Below are 17,705 nucleotides of genomic sequence, written 5' to 3' on the forward strand. Positions count from 1 at the left end.
GTGGTTAATGGACTGCCAGATTTACTTGTACATCCTCTAAGTATCTGTTTTGTTCACATATTCATATAGTCATGTTTTGTTTTATGACCGCATGGCGAAAATGGGGAAATCTTTAAAGTACACACTCGGCCTGCTGTTGCCTGGTGGTTTTGATCCCGATAGGGCATCTCACCAGTCTCCACCAGTTTCATAGTCTGCCAGTATCACAGGTCTCATGTGAAAGCTGTGAGGGCATGTCTTTGTTGCTGGATTTGATAAACCGAGAAGATGTTGCAGATTTGCACTTAACACTATTTCAAATCTAAAACGGCAAACACAGAACATGACATAATAATCAATAAAGTGTGTAATTTCAAACGTGACTCATCAATGCTCGATTTGTTGGCTTTTACCTTTTTGTTTGTTAAACTTTTGGGTCACATTTGGGTAGCTCTAGTATTGTTGAAATAATACATTTGAGGTAACAGCTCGTCTTGTTTTTTTTTCCCCCTCTTTTAAAAGGGCTGTAAGCCTACGTCCAACCACAAGAGGGAGTGAGCATAACATAGAAATAAATACACATTCCTCTTTTTAACCTTCACGCAACATATAACACACTATACTGCCTGACTCCCATAGACACGTAGATGTGGGCATGTGCCTGTGTGTGGTCATTAATGTTTTGGTGCATCTATCAAAAGTTAGACAAGTCTTCATGCACTTTACACAGCCGTAGTAGTTAAAGACCTGCTTCTGTTCTTCACACTGTTATGCCTCATATTAGTATAATAAAATAAAAAAAGAGTCTTTGGCAAATATCCTGAGAGCGTGTGCTGATACAGCAGCAGCAAACCTACAAGCAGATGCGGCTACATGTATACCCACCTTCTAACCAGAATTGCATCTGTGAAGAGTCAGTAAAACCACATCAACGCTTTTTTTTCTTCTTCTGACACTCAACTCCCTGCAGCACGAAAATGACTATCCATGGCAACGGATTTCACTTTGAGCCCCTGGTCTTGCGTCAAAGTGATGACAGTGTATGCCTTGATTTGTTTTTCTTGACAAATGTTTAAAGATCCTGTCACTGTTTTTCTTAGTTTGAAGGCTCATAGATGACTGAGGTTTTTTTTTTAATTTTTTTTTTACTCCAGAGTCACAAGATAATGAGTGTTATACTGACTGAGTTATGACTGAGTTATTTCTGAAGATTGTAGGAGTTGTGTGAAAATTCACAACTATAGTGTGAACATCGATTATGACGATTGACATGTCATTTTCAATAGCTCATTTTGGTAACTTGATGCTGCTGGACAACAAAAAAACCTGGTTTCCCATTTACAGCCAATTTAAAATTGTTGATTTTAGCCATGGTGCCTCTAGCAACTAATGCTAACTCTCCATCCATTAGCTGTACCCACTGATCTTTGGGGAGGCCTGGAGCTAATCCCAGCTAACATTGGGCGAGAGGTACACCCTGACATGTCGCAAGTCACAGGGCTGAGACATAAGGCTGATTTATGGATGTACGTAGGCTCTACACAGAGCCTACGCCGTAGCCTATGTAAGTGGCCTATGCCGTTGTAAGGATTTATACTTGAGCGCGAGTGTTTCTGCATCGTTCTAGCGCATGGGGAGTGTGTGTGGAGAGCACCTGAGAGAGTGACGGGGTTAGCGCCGGAGCGAGTACCGACTCCGGCGGTGGAGCCGGAGAAACAAAATGTCTCCCCTATGCTTTCTGACCACGGTCGGAAAGCTGTAGCAGGAAAAGTTAACCCTCTGCTCTTTTTCATGTTGTTCACGGAGAAGAAGCCCCCGGAAATAAGTAGGAGGAAATAGGACGCTGCCAACCAGACCAATCACAGTTGTTGCGGCGTCGTGGAGTTACATTTCTGTGGAGGTGCACGTCAGGCTACGGCATAGGGTCCTTATCTACGCATACCTACGTGCGTACCTACATACGTACCTATGTGCGTACCTACGGCTTAAATTTACTACAGAACTATAAATCAAGCTTCAGAGACGGACAACCTTTCACACTCACACCTATTGGCAATTTAGAGTCTTTAGATATCGGCTAGGCCAATATTATCGACCGATGTGAGATATTGTTGTACACGTCACCTGATAAGTAACACGACATTTGTCCACAAGAGAACAGAGCAAAGTTTATTTTTCAACTCTTAGAATGACCCGCTACAGTACATATGTAGCTATAGCTATTTTCTGGCTTCTTGTTTGAAAGAAAGAAGGTTTGCCAATATATAATTATCCTATTTATTTTCTAATCATAGTCAAATCTTATTAGTTTATAACTCAGACTGCTTTCACATTGTAGCTGGGATGTGAGTTTTGTTTGCATCACATAGGCACAGACAATCCCTGGTGTCTCTGTGGTCTGGCTGGCAAGTGAGCCTTCTTTTCTTAATGACTCACTGAGAACAAAAATAAAGGTTGTTTGACAAGGCTTCCTCAATCGGCTTTGAAGCTGCTCTTGCTTTAGCCGTCTTTAACTGGCTTGCTGTCGTCTTTCCATGTAAACAGAGACTCTACCTGTGAGAGAGAGAGAGAGAGAGATATATGCAGGGGGAGAGAATGTGTACTGAAGATGAATAGATAGTGAGAGAGTTGAGAAAGAGATTTAAAAAAGAAATGAAAAACATATTTGAAGGGAAGTGAGTTGAACGGAGAAGGGAGGTGGAAAGCAAGGGAGTGCAAGAGCAGAGAGCAGGTGGGGTCAGCATGGATTTAAACTCAGCCTCAGGGATAATGGCACGTCAGATGGGGTTAATTACATGAAGGGGGCTGGTCTTTTCTGCACCCTCGGCCACTGTCAATCTAGCAGTCCTCCTTCCGCCGACGCGTTGATCCATTGGCTGAGCCCTGGGAGGCCTGAGCTCTAAGAGGCACACGGCTTGACAGGGGAGATATGCACCGTAGATAACGAGGAGTCCGTGGAAGTAAAGGAGAACAGGACGAAGTGATGGAGAACATCTCGGCCTTTGGGCCTGGGCTATGCTCGGATGGCCGAATTCTCGCCTGGACTGACAACCTGGATCTGAAGCAATAGGGATTTTAGCATGATTTGGACATTTGGAGTCCTGTTAACACTTGACCTTGGGACACTTCTTTGCTGTGTTCAGCGAAGTCATTTAACAGCTTCAACTGAGTGCTGTTACAAATGTGGAACTGACTGCAGCATTGACGCTTACTGTGAGAAATTGAATTGAAGTTTTAGCCTGAAGGAAAGCAAGGTACAGTGTGAAGTAGTGACAATTGACAAGGTAGTGCTTGTTATTGCTTGGCATCTGTGTTGTCCTAGTTGTACCTGTTTATGTGAAATCCAATATCTGACCTGTGCTGTCTCCTTGCTTATCTGTGTGTGTGTGTGTGTGTGTGTGTGTGTGTGTGTGTGTGTGTGTGTGTGTGTGTGTGTGCGTGCATTGTCTATGTGAGGTGGCTCTCATGAGGATAGAAGTTCACACCAAGGTAACATGTTAATGTCTTTTGCTTAACGTGTCATGTGGACATAGACACAATCCTTGATTCTTTAGTGCCTAAATGTTCTTACTATGAGACTTTGAGGAGATGAGTTCTACAGAAGATGCCTGTAGGCTCGTATTCAAAAGCCTCTTTGTTGCAAAGCTGATCCCAGGCTTACAGGGTCTCCTTGTAGGGTTTATGTAAGACTAGATGTTTGTCTGCATGTGACCTACTGTCTGCAGTGTGTGTTTCACCTTCACGGCATGGTATCAGATGTATTGCAGCTCGTGGGTTACTGTGTCATAGTTTGTCTGCAGTGTGCTTCCTTTGAGCTTTACTCTTCTGTTAGAAAGATTTTATTTACTATACACTTTCTGAATGACTACAAAGCAAGATTATCTGCTGGTTCTGACTTTTGTGTTCCCATCAGTGTTGTCATGATGAAAAATGTTTCTTGCTGGTATCAGCTGAAAAGAATAACAAAACAGATTATAGGCTCCAAAAGTTTTTTTGTTTTCACGGATCACACACCATATCTGATGTAGGGCTGGGTGATATGGCCAAAATCTTCTATCCCGTTATAGGTCATTTCATATCTCCATAACGATATATAACACAAACGATATAGCATGCTTTCTGCTAATTCAATAAATAAATAGTCTATATGAAATAACCATATGGTAAAGCCTATTTTTCTATACATTCACTTTGTGTGAATTAAACAAATAAAAAGTACGGATATTTTCGGATATATGTAAAGTGTCGTCCAAATGACGTAAATATTGCCATAACACAGTTTGTCCGCTAGTTTTTCATCATCATGATAGAAACAATATTGACAAATATATACAATAGTTTTATTGTATATATACAATTGTTTTGACGACATATATCTTCCTTATCTATTGCCTTCTATGAAAGAAGGGATTTATCTTAATATATCCTGATATCTGCTCACATTTGTGAAATCATGGGTTATGTAATCCAGTTGATGTTAATCACATTGGACTGTGTGGTAATGTATTTGATTATGAAACCAAAACTGCAATTTTCAAATGGTATTCCCTCTGGTGTTACATAACATTTTTTAAAGAGTTTGAGTAAATGTGCTTGTTATTGTCAATTTAGACAATTTAATTGCGTATTACGAAATCTCTTTTTGGTAACCCCTCGGTCGAGGTTTCGAACAAGCTGAGCTGATACTAGAAGGTGGAGTTAACACACTCCAGACCACCGATTGGTAGGGCTAGTAAACGTTAAAAAAATGACGATACCAGTACCCTTAAAGTAATACGGATACTAATAGAGTACTCTATTTGGTACCTTTTCTTTCCTACTTGATTCAGTACCCATCATGTGAATGGAAGCATTCAATTGCGTAAAATGCAACCACCACTCATCCCCATCCAAATTTTTACATGAATATGTTTTGAAAGTGTTCAAATTATTAAAATATTCATTAAATAACTGTACAAAACTGTACTTGGGCCAATCACACAACAATGCTTGTGGTGATTGAAAGGAAAACCATACAACTCATTTTTTTCTAGTCGTTTGACTGGAGGTGTTTGGATACTACTTGCTACTGGGTTATTTTAATTGATGCCTTATAGGTATTGAGTACCAACAGATACCCAGCCCTACTGAGTGGTCAGAGAATCGCCACTAGCGCCACACGGGACATCCTGCAGAAACCTGATATTTTGAAATAAACAAGCTACCGTCAATTGAGGCCGCAATCTTTTTATTGATTCAACCCAGATTAAATAAAAAAATGGCAGCCCGCAGTACTACGATATACACTACACCCTACATTACACCATACATTACGCCATACATTTGACGAAGTGCAGATGTTCCTCTGTTTGGTTGCCAATGAAAGGATTTAGCGAATGTCATGTCACGGCAGTTTCATGCAGGGCCGCTATGGCGATCGATCAGCTGAGAATTCAGCCTACACTGACAAGGTACTATCCGTTGTGGAAAACGAAATCGAAAAAAAAAAAAGCATCTGGTACCGAAAGTGAGTTGAGTCGAGCCGATCATGCAGTGGAAATGAGGCATTAGTGAATGTGGTGAGGGTAGGATTTGCCAGAGTCAGTACCCATTAACAAGGGACGGCCCTAACTTCACTGGAAATAAAGTGAAAAATAACCCAGATGATGACTATACTTGGCAAATGTAAAAAAGTGCCTCTCAAATGCCATTGGACCAGCAGAGATTGGCTTTTCATTTGGAAGCAGGTTAATTAGGTCTGGAATCTGAATTATAAACACAGAACATCCTAATTATCTGTGTTAATTAAAGCACAGTTCAGTCAGGCAGGCAGAGCTGCAGATTTATAAGTTTTAAGATTCATCAGGTAGCTCCGGGACAGTTGCTATGGAGGGGAATACACTGTTACACACTTCTTCAAGCTATCTTGGATGTAATGTCTCCATGAACAGTTGGTAGCACGGTTTGGTATGATGCCAGCAGAATGCTATAGGTTTGTCTACATGCTAAAAAGAAGGAGTAAAACAGGACAAGTCAGCTGAAAGGAAGATGAAGCCAGTGAACTGTGGAAGAATCAACAGCAGATTGGGTTTCAAAGATAAGGCCCATGCCAAGCAGAGATACAGTAACCACTGGTGCCCTTGCTGAAATAATTCTCATATATTAGCTTTTCATCTGGTCTGATCCACATTTATTCCCCGAAAAAAATTACAGCTGGATTTATATCTATTGAGATAACATTTCCAGGAACCAGTCATCACAGATATCTGCCAACAAAGCAATTTACAGTCAGTGTCACCTGCTCGGTCACAGACAAAGCATTTGGTACCAGCACTACTATATTTAACCGTATTCAGGAGAAGCACACGCTGTAATGCAGCATTCAGTGACTGGAGCCTTTATGTGAATCTGAATTCGGACTTTCCAGCTGTAAAAGCTGAATATAGTAAATATGGAAATATGAATATGTAGGCTATATATTGGATTGATTTAAATGTTTAATTAATCAACTTTCCTGTAGCTACTGTATGTCTGAATAGTAGCCCTTGGTTGAAAGTAATTAGTGGTGCACTGGTGTGATCAAGTGCTTCCTTCTGTCCTCAATAGAGCGTGTTTTGTGTGTGTGTGTGTGCGTGTGTGTGCGTGTGTGTGTGCGTGTGCGCGTGTGTGTGTGTGCGTGTGCGTGTGCGTGTGCGTGTGTGTGCAGTCTGATGCATAACAGTCTCGGTTTACAAGTGATGGAGGAAAAATAATAGTGTGATTAGAAGGAGGGGGGGACATACAGTGTCTTAAAGGGACATTTCATGGCTAATAATGTCCTATATATGCCCTATATAGGCAGTTAACACAACAACCTTGCCTCGCCTTGCCAAAAGCCTTTCATATTGATGGATAAATCAGTGATGCTCTTTACAGAGCTTTAACCACAGTGCCTACATGTACCAGTATTTGCATGTGACTCTCACAGTTCTAAAGCTACACCACACCAGCCTGGGAAATGACTGTTTGCTAGACTCTTAGCTTGTCCACCTACAGAAAGCAAGTATTTGCTGCCTGTCTGATAAGTTACAAACAAAGTGTCTGACTTTCTTGCTTAGAGATGTGACAATTCTGGATTCTGATTTGATAAGCATGGTTACAAGAACTAGAGTCATCAGTGGCCCTCAACTGTCAGACAAACCAGCCCTTCCTGGGAACTGGCAGCATTAGGCTGAAACAAACACTTGATGGTGAAACGCTCTCCATGTTAGTGACTGGATTTGGTGGGCAACTGGATCTAAATTTTATCTTTCAAATCTTTTTAGACTCTGACAAGTGATATGGTTATGTTCAGGTTATGGCATTTTTTTATGTGTGGAAATTTGCAATTAGTTTTTGTCCAAAATGTGGCTTTCAATTTCCATAGCTGTTGTGAGAGAAGAAAAATACACTTCAATTAACCAAATCCTCCCTGTATTTCTAACATCATCCACTGATGTCATGAAAGTGAATGGTGAAACTAAATTCAGCTTGAGGAATATTTACATGCCATTATTGGCATGTTATAAAGACAAAATACTCGCTTTTTAGCATGTTTATCAACAGGCTTTTGGCCTCCATTGACTAACATTACCTTGTGATTGCGTGTGAATTTATGACGTAGCGAGTAGTTAGAAAGGGCGAAAATCCGCGTAGGGAGGTTGGTCGGGGTGGAGGATGGGTCAAACACAGGACTTTCACCCAGGAGACCGGGGATTGCGTCCCGTGTGTGATGTTTCCTAAACTCAACCGTCGCTTTCTTCTTTTTCTAAAGGCAACCCCGTTTTTCATTTCCTAAACCCAACCCTGTTGTTCTTTTCATAAACTCAGCCATCGCTTTCTTCTTTTCCTAAACCCAACCGGTTCTTCTTTTCCTCAACTCAACCGTAGCTTTCTTCTTGTGATAACACGTTCTTCTCGCGATAACACAGCATAGACATACACGCGGATAGCTGAAAAAACGTACAGATAACACGCCACTTGGCTTAAGAAAGTTGGCGTTTATATTTACGCAAAGTCATGATGCCATGTTGCACAAGATATTAACAAGTATCGTAAACCCCAATTATCAATCCATGGAAATAACTGTCCCTTCAAAAGTCCTGAATTAAAAATGATGAGAGATTGAGCAGAATAGAAAGATGAGATGTGGAACATAAAGGCTCTTTTCAAGCTAAGATGCAGCTCTCCTACCCATCCAGAAGAGAGGGAGTAGGAGGGGCTCAGCTTATTCGTTATTAAGTACTTACAGGCTGCTGCTTTCATGCACACTCACAGAGCAAAGAGAGAGAGAGTGTGTTTGTGTGTATGAGAGAGAGAGAGAGAGAGAGAGCGAGAAAGGGAGCAGTCTGCTGAAGGAAGCGTAGAGAAAGGCAGCATACTGCACTTGTTCAGTGCCTAGTGTCTGAGCTACTCTGTGTGTGTTTCTGTTTGTGTATTGGTTGGTTTATTCGCTTGGCTCTCTAGCTGCGTGGGACGGATCGGACTGTTTCCCAACCTCCCTCGATCTTCTACCCTTGAGTTTCCTTAGCACTCCCCTACCCCTCCCTCCCTTCCTCCCGCACGCCAAGGGAGCTCCCACCGGCCCAATGATGAAGGAGGAGGGCCTGCTGAGTCGTCGCCGTTTCTCCACGTGCGGCGGTACAGCGTCGCTTCGACCACCACACCCGGACGGACGCAAACTCATCCGCAACGCCTCCTTCGGGGGCTATAACGAGCTGTCACCCATCTCGCTGCCAGGTGGGTTTATGATGCCAAGTGTCGCCGGCCCATTAGTAGACATTGTTGTTTTACCTTGTGATTGACTAGTATCTCTGTAGTAGTGGATGTGGATGTCAGTGTTTGGACTGATGAGCTGTGAAGAAGGTGTGTCGAATAGTTCTCCACTGTGGCTACTACATTTTCTTCAGATGTAAGGTTGACTGTCAGTAGCTTGCATTAGATACTAGTTCAAACTAAAAAGAGAGATGAGTTCTCCCGATCAATATACTGCACGCTCGTTTGGACTGATTTTGGTCTGCTCGGTCTTTGGTTTCAGAGAATGGATTCAGACTGGGTTTGGATGAGGTTGAGCTCCAGTTTCTGCAACAAAAAGCACATTGTTCATGTTAGCAGAGAAAAAGGAACCTAGAAAAATGTACATTTGAATGCATTACCACCATGAACACAGTCGATGGGCAACTTTCTCTTACTGTATGTTGTATTCTATATTTAAAAGTAGAATGTAATCATTTCTTACTGCTAAACACAAATATAAGTAACTACAAAAAAATAAGATGTCAAACTTAAATTCGAAATCTCCTCACTTTTTGAGTAAGAAACTATAATGGGGCTGCAGCTATTGTGCACAACTTTCCATTTTTCAAAAGAGGATGAAATCGGTTTGGACATATTTGTGAAAACTGCGTATAGACTTCAAGCCTCTGGGTGGGAGTTTCTCATGACAGCTGGTGAGTGACATCTGAGGGCTGGCGTTGCTAGGAGATTTGTCATCATCTTCTGGGGTGCGCTACTGAAGGGAACACAACTTTGTAGTGATTCTTTAGCAAAACTAAATTTTAATTTCAGTTCGGCTAAAAGGGAAATAGCATCAGTTAGAAGTCATACTAATATAAAAAAGCAACAGCATTTTTTAACAACAGTATGAGTCAACTTTTAAATGCTATGATTTAGGTAACGTACTGCATCAAATAGTACATAAAGGATAGATTAATGAAGAATTTTGCTTGGTCATAGCTGTGCGTTGTTTGTTCATGACTCCTTTCTTCAAGGACTTTCTCTCCTCTCTCCCCACCTTTGGAGAACAACATAGATAATAATTTATGGGCTGTTGCTGTGTAAACTCATGAATGAGGAAGGCCTAGGCCTCAGCTCAGCTGGCTTGTTTTTCTCAGGTTTCAATGATACCTCTATGAGAGTACAGTGATGCTCCTTTTTGCTATTAGAAGTAAACCAAATCCCACAGGACATTTAGGATTAAATCAATTTAGTTTTCATGTGTAAAACCACTTCCCCTGTGATCTTTCCTTTGTTTGTATTGCTGAAAAGGACACGAACCTGGAGGCAGACAGCTGGCATCCCCTGGAGCTTTGAGAGAGTGGATGTTCTGTTCCACCTGACTGTTTTTAACCTTTGTTAATCCAGGAAAGGCTGACTGTGCACAAACACGGCCACACTTTTATGCAGTACTTCAGACTTATGCGACCAAGTACAACCACAGGTCTCTGCTTTTTGCCAATGAGCAGCTCACTCAGATAAGTGCCTTGCCTAAGGGCATCTTAACAGCAGTTATTGAGGCAGGGGAGATTGTTCGTCATTGTCTTTCTCTCCTCCGACCCTTCTGTGTCTGGGGTTTCAAGCTGGTAACCTTTTGACCACCAGCCTACTTCTTACTCCTCTAAATTAGCACATTGTCCAGCAATACAAATAACTTGAGCCGCAAGACATTGTCTGAGTCATGGTGTTTTTCTCATAGTCAACTCCCAGCCTTGGCTCTATTCATCCTTATTTTAAATTATTTAGGCACCAGCTTTGGGAGAGAATGCAGGAGCCAACTGGTGCAGACGGGATGCCCTTAATCCTTTTTTTGCTACCTTACTGAGAAACGTGTTGTTGTTGTTTTTTACAAGACCCACCAGAACTAATACAATTATTAGTCTTTCCACAGAAAATTAATCTGCAACTACTTCCATAATCAATTCATCATTTATCTTATTGATCAAGCAGAAAGGCCAATTGATTTGCTGATTTTGCAGATTGATTTTCTGTCAGACACAAACAAAAGCAATTTGAAGACATCACTCTCAGCTCTGTGTCATGGCACTGTGGGCAGTGTGTTTAGATGAACAGTGTTTGGATTTCCTCTGTGGTGCCCGTGCATGGAACTCCCAGCGGAGCAGCGGAGGTCTGCCGAGACCCGCCGGATGACGCGAAACAACGTGGTGTTTCCGTGCACTGGTGTCATGGAGGAAGGCCAAACACTGTTCTCTATCTAAACCCACTGCAGACACAAAGATGGCACAGAGCTGGTTTAAAAACAGCAAAGAATCCCTTTAAGTCCAAGCACAGTCTCCTTTTGTCTTGAGCCTGGAACGAGGAACAACCCACAAGCCCTGATCAGAGGATCTCAGATTCCTACTGGTGATGTAGGGCTGCAAGCTCTTTAATGTAGGCAGGTGCCTGGCACTGCGATGCTCTTAATCACAAGAACCTTAACCTGGATTCTGATATTGGTAGCAAGCCAATGTAAATAAATCCAAATTAGTGTAACATGAGACCTTTTGGAGGACTTGGTCATAAGCTTAGCAGCAGTTTGGACCACTTGTAGGTGATTCAGGGTAGTCTTGCTAAGGCATGTGAAAAGGCAATTGCAATTGTCAAGACAGGATTAAATAAATGCATGAAAATTCATCTCCTTCTCAGGGACACAATGGGCCTGAGTTTAGGCATGTTCATCAGCTGGTAGAAACAGCGAACCAAGGCTTTAAAATGTAAACAGAGTAAACACAGAACAAAAAGGTGAAGATGGCAGTTACCACCTATGGCTACGATCCCGACTATGTGGACAAGCAAGGCAATCTCTGCACCCATCTCTACTTCAGAGGGGGCACCAGGGCAAGTGTGGAGGAATTGAAAACCGACTGCAACTTCTCTGCTGGGCATCCTGCTAGTCAGTGTGCAGGCGTCGGATGGGGAGCTGTGTGGCCTCCGTTGTATTCCACCGGGATGTCAGGAGCTGTGGTGTCCTCTAGCCGAGACTTGGCTGGATCCTGGCTAACCGGTGGCATTCAACCGGGTGACTCTTTTTTGTGTGCCAATCTGACGACCACAGTCTGCTTTATGATGAATCATGCAGTTGAAGAAGATGATGATTATATTTCACTGGAACTGTACCTCATACGATTTCATTTGACAAATCAAATTGGTATATTGAAATAAGCCAGCCTTTTTTTTTTTTGTAGAATCGAGACAATTATGTAGAACAGGCATTTTGAGGCTTAAACGAGATGTATAATTGAATATCATCTGCATAACAATGGCAGGAGATATCTTTAAAATTACTTATTGTCTGCCCGAGAGGAAGCATGTACAATGTAAACCGATTCGGATCCCAGGACAGAAGCTTGGGGGACACCACAAGGCGAAGAGTTGTTGAGGCATAGTTATGAAAAGCACTGAAATCAGTTAGTACCAACACAGAACATTCTCCTGCATCACAATACATCAAGAGGTCATTTAAGAAGTTTTTAAGAGCAGTTTCTGTTCAGTGCATCTGATGGAAACCACTACTCTGACTCTTTTTGGCTATTACAAAAGACTATCAAAGTTCACTACCAATCCATTTATTGTGCCAGAAATGAGCCTTCACCTCACTATGTTTTGGTGTGTAAAATACCTTCTTTTTTTTTTTTTTTTTTACAGTATTTTAACACAAAAAGTTTAATACATTTGACAGTTTTTTTTCCTGGTATCTTTTTCTTAGCCAAACATTGCAGTTTGACTCTCCTAAGCCTTCTTTTAAATATCAAAAGATGGGACACCAGGTCATTGCTTGTCTTTCTTTACCAAGGCCAAGAAACAGGCCAGCATCTGGCAGTGCACACAAACTCAGCCCTGGTGGACTATATTTAGAAAACCAATACAAAACCACAGTAATACAACCTGCCAAATGCCCCTTCTCTCATCCAGACACATCCTGTTTGAAATATAACCCCTTCCAAGAGATAAATCGCTTTTGTCTCCTCAAGCTTCCTGTGTGCAGACAGAATAAAAGTACAACCCTTTTATGTGGATTGGGCAACTTCATCTCAGTTGTTGTTATGGTTGTTTTTGCAATACTCAGGCCGCATAACAAACAGGTTTGAAGGCTAGGAACGAGGTCTGGAGATTGAAATGATCAAGGACAGGGACTTGGGCAACCCCAAAAAAAACCACTTAATTCCAAAGTAATATCACATTTTATTGTTCATTCTTGCAATGTCTGCCTAATATTGAGTGGATGCATCCTTTCATGTAAACAGGGCACTTTCAGATGTGTTGCTTACTGTTGCTTCCTCTGTAGCCAGGGACTAATTGCAAGGGAAATTGATTTGGAGGTTGAAAATGGAGCCTTTATGAAGCTAATAAGAGCTTGGAAACAGCTGTACCCTTGTTGTTGATAATTAGATGCATGATGCATTAGAAGCATGGCTCGTCTTGAGGTCAGCATGACTTGGCATACTGCATGCTGGAACATTCAGTGGAGTCTTTGACCATGAAGATAATCTGAGATAAGTTAGGGTTTTGATTACCAAGAGGAAGTGGTGCAGTAGCAAATAACAGAAGTGTGCTTTAGGTGGGATAAGAAGGACCTAAGGCAGAGGCAATGGAAGATGACACTGAGTTGCATTATGGGTAGTTTAGGATCCAGTATATATTTTCATTTTATTTATAAGGACAACGCCTCATTAATCAATGTTTCTGTAAATGAGCCAGTGTTAGCCAGATGGCTAATTCCAGCTAACTGTAGTTAAAAGCTTGACCCATGCTAAAAAAACATTCAAGTCAGGATGTCTCGGTCTCTTCCACTTTGATTTTGACCATTCTTTTTGAAATCAGTCTCTCACAAGTCCCCCAACTTTATGGAAGTGCAATGCTAAATCGCTAGAGAACCCCTTTTCCTTTACCCTTGCTGTAAAAAAATATATTACTGTATCCAAAGAAGAAAGAATAAAATATAGTCTCTGTCAGAATCAACCTCCTCTTTACTTGTGACACGACTGCAAGCTGTTCCTTTTCGGAAGATGCTTGAAAGATTGAGTGATGTTAATTCCAGTAAAGACTTCGTATGCCGATTACACAGATATGTGCAGTTTAATGTATGGGTTAACGGCCACAGTTTTCTGGTGCACTTCTATTTTACATTCACCAGTATGGAAGTAATATGCCATAACATAACCTGTGATATGTGGAGTATCAGGGATACCTTGATGCCATGCTGCCCTGTAGAGGTTACAGTCAAATATTTGACATTTGAAACCGATTGTTTTCCTTCATTCTTTCTTTAAGCATGCTGCTTTGGTGCAGTATCCTGTTATCCTACATTTGTCTGAGCAGCAAGATAGTTGACTTGTGCCTGCCAAGCAGGTTATTCCGCAAGAATGAAGGAAGTCTGTTTTTAGGTGTTAACTTGAGTTTGCAGGTTAAAGGTGCAATATGTAATAATGACAGCTAGTGTTTAAAATAGTTACCGCAGTACAAATTCAAAATACTGGAGAGAGTCGTCTCCCCCGCCCCCTCCTCCCCAGATCCGAAGTTCACGGAGGTTGCCAGGCTGAGACCGCAGCATCCTCAACAATGTTGCTAGACGCTTGACTCACATAGCCAGACATTACTCCACAGCACAGCGAAGTAGCTACCGTTAGATGCTGGCCATATTGACATAATATGTCAGTACATTGTCATAAAAGCCTGTGGTCACTCGGAGCTCTGTACCCAACTGGCAGACACACTTTTTTGGCTTAGAATTACACTACTAACCGCTAAAAACCCCACAACCTCGCCTTCCTCTCCACACGCCAGACAGACACACTTCATCGGCTTAGAATTACGGTAGGAACCGCTTAAAATACCACTACCTTGCCGTCCTTTTCCACCTGACTGAACACACTTTATTGGCTTAGAATTACGGCAACAATCGCTAAACACACTGCAAACTCAAGGTCCACCGTTGTCGGCTACGGCCGCTGAACAGGCTACATGTTGTAAACAGCCGTGGCCCGCCTGACTGGTCCTCCGGTAACGTTAGCAGTTAGCAGGGTTAGCAGGGTTAGCATGGCGGCGTTAGCCAGGACCAGTCGGGATCATTTTACTGGCTGTGTCTCAATTGTTTTTGCGAGTAACCAACTCAGGTACTCTAGCTATATAATTCAATGTGAGTAGCTACACAAATGTTGAAATGACATAAAATGCCCGGCCCTTGTAGCCGTGATAAATTAGCCTGAAGCTAATGCTTACCTGTTCAGGAGGAAATTAGCCAACTCTGCGTCCTTTTGGGCTCTAAGCTGTCTCCATCTTTCAAATACATCTCCAATATTTACCAGGGGTTTGTTCTGTCTCTGGTCACGCAACTGTTAGAAACATGCCGTTTTTTTATGTCGGGTAGAATCTATCTCCGTTGATCCTATTAGTTTGTTTGCTGCTTTCATGGCTGTACTAACGTTACAGCTGTAGCGTGCTGGGTTTACGTGTTTACTGATATATCTGGCAACCCTGCCTGGCTGTCAAACTGGGCAGTTGAAAGCAACACACAGTGTGTTTTGGGAATTTCAGCCTTATTGGAAAGGACAGCTCGATATGAAAGGGGAGAGAGAGGGGGAAGACATGCAGGAAAAACGTGCAGGAAATCGTCCAGGTCGGACTCGAACCCTGGACCTTCTGTGTCAAGGCATACACCTCTATATATGTGCGCCTGCTCTACCAACTGATCTAACCCGGCCACACGGAACGGAAATTTCAAAAGGAGAAAATACTGGCATTAGCATTGTTGTCAGAAAAGATAGTTTTTCAACTTAGCATGTTTCCTTAATATCTGATGACGCATTGGGGTCATTTTTGGATTTATTACAGTAAATATATTACATATTGGACCTTTAAGTTAATTGATACATTCCTGTACCAACGTCTCCACAAAAAATATCTGTACTTTGATTATACTCGACTAATATGTACTCATACTGTGTTACATTAAGTAAAGGTCATTTTGGAGTTTGATATAGGCTACTAGGCTACTAATTGAATAGACATCTAAAATAAGAAAATCTGTATCACTGTTTTCCCATTTATATCTTTTTCCTTCGATGGACCAGCCATCTTTTAGATTTCATGATTTTTGAGCCAAAATAGTTGAGCCACTGTTGCCATGGCAAGTTTCCCTCAGGAGCAAACACTTAGGCAATTTGCTCCCTAAAATTGAAGTATTCTGAAGAGTAACTGGACTCGCAGTATTTCTCTCCATTTGTTTTCCTCAGGTTACCTGTTGCCATGGTAGCCTTCGCATTTTCTTTTGGAGTGTTATTGGCTTGAAAAAAAGCTCCTTCTGATGGGAGAGGCAGTGCCAGGGTTGTATTAATCATGATTGGGATGAGATGACATCATTTGATGGTTGAGGTGCTGAATGACTAAAACGTCACTGCTGCAGATGGTGTTTTCAGGTGAAATTGACATTGAGCCATTATTATTTCAGTGTTTACTTGCCTTGTGTTGCTGTGTTTATTCCAGCAGAGGTACTGGCTCAGCCAAACCTGTACCTCCACTGGCAGAAATAGACCGAATCAGAATCAGAGAGGGATTTATTGCCAAGTATGTAACACTTACAAGGAATTTGCCTTGGTGGTTGGTGTATACATAGACCTAAACATATATTTTTTTCTGAGATGAACAATAAATGCAGAAACAAATATAGACAAAATAGCTGTTTAACATAAGAAGAAAGACGATGACCATTCTTACTTGCTTTTACAGCTTAAGTCCTAGCTAAATATTTTATTTTCATAGATAATTAATATACATGTATATCTTTTTTTACCCCTTTCTGTCTTCTCTGTTATTGCGTCTGTAGTCCAAGGCATATTGGTGTAATGCTCATTCATTTTGTGAGGCAGAGCATCAATGTAAAGGACATTAGTTGTCGCAACATACGGCTCTCTCTCTCTCTCTCTCTCTCTCTCTCTCTCTCTCTCTCTCTCTCTCTCTCTCTCTCTCTCTCTCTCTCTCTCTCTCTCTCTCTCTCTCTCTCTCTCTCTCTCTCCTGTCTGTGATCTTTGATGCGGAGTGAAAGCACTGCAGCTAGTTTTTTAAAGCCAGACTAGTCATTCTGCAGTGGGGCGTGAGTCTTCAGCTATACACACAAACACACGTAAGCATTCACATAGATTTAGCTTATTTGTCCTGAAAAGATGTACTATAAATGTGTGCAGTGAGATAAAAAACACGGGTACTGTAAAGACATTTAATCCAAAAGAGAGCGCATTAAAACAGATTCATACAGTACATTACTTATTTTGCTTTGATCCATTGAAATCTCCCAAAGGATGTCTACTGAGTAATATTGCATATACTTGTTTTATGTTGGAATTCTAATTCATCTTCAATCCTTTGCTCTTTTTTTTAATCATGTGGTATCTTTGACTTTTCATATAGTCTTTCTATTTTCAAGCCATTTCCATCTAGTTTGTTGTGAGAGGAATGGAATAGACCGGATACTAACTAGACAGGGTATTTTTTTTTTTCTGCCACACTTTGTGAATTAAGCAGCAAAGATGGGGGCATTTCATTAAAAGTATACATTTAGCAGTTTTTTAACACAGCAGCAGTTGCCAGAATCCTGGGTTTATTTAGGACTGTCTCACATTAAAAAGACAACTCACTTAGGATGGGTAATTGTGGATAGGAGTGGCAGGTCAATGCCAAATATGTAAAACATTACATCAAAGGTTAGTCTTGACTTCCCAGATTACCTAAATTACAAGCAGTTGGCATTCATTACCCTTTTGGGCAAAAAGAGACGTCCATCTCTCGCCTCTACCAGGACACAAAATAAAGCAGATGGGTAAGATGGAGTAGTATCTGTCTGGGAAACTGGGTTTTGACCTGAGTTAGCCCTGGTGGTATCTGTTAGCAGTGGCACCATTATCTTTGTGACATGACATGTTAACAGAAAACTAAAAGAATCTTGCTGATCTTTGCTCCTC

At 41.5% G+C, this 17,705-nt stretch overlaps 1 protein-coding gene across 17 annotated transcripts in view; it reads left to right on the top strand.

Moving 5' to 3' along the window:
* The window catches only part of osbpl8 (oxysterol binding protein-like 8), a 94,657-nt gene that overhangs the window by 48,842 nt on the left and 28,110 nt on the right, over positions 1–17,705 (top strand). Inside the window, exons 1-2 of one of the 17 annotated variants that reach the window (XM_035996073.1) lie at positions 2,643–3,233; positions 8,443–8,715. The exons of 12 other annotated variants lie outside the window; for them this stretch is intronic. In XM_035996073.1, the coding sequence (XP_035851966.1) occupies positions 8,565–8,715 (151 nt within the window). In that variant the 5' untranslated portion in view covers positions 2,643–3,233; positions 8,443–8,564. Of the gene's footprint in view, positions 1–2,642; positions 3,234–8,308; positions 8,716–17,705 lie in introns of those variants that run through there. 4 more of the 17 variants (XM_035996081.1, XM_035996072.1, XM_035996080.1 and 1 more) reach the window with 4 other exon arrangements.

This window comes from Sander lucioperca, chromosome 20 (assembly GCF_008315115.2).
Source record: "Sander lucioperca isolate FBNREF2018 chromosome 20, SLUC_FBN_1.2, whole genome shotgun sequence".
Lineage (NCBI taxonomy): Eukaryota > Metazoa > Chordata > Actinopteri > Perciformes > Percidae > Sander > Sander lucioperca.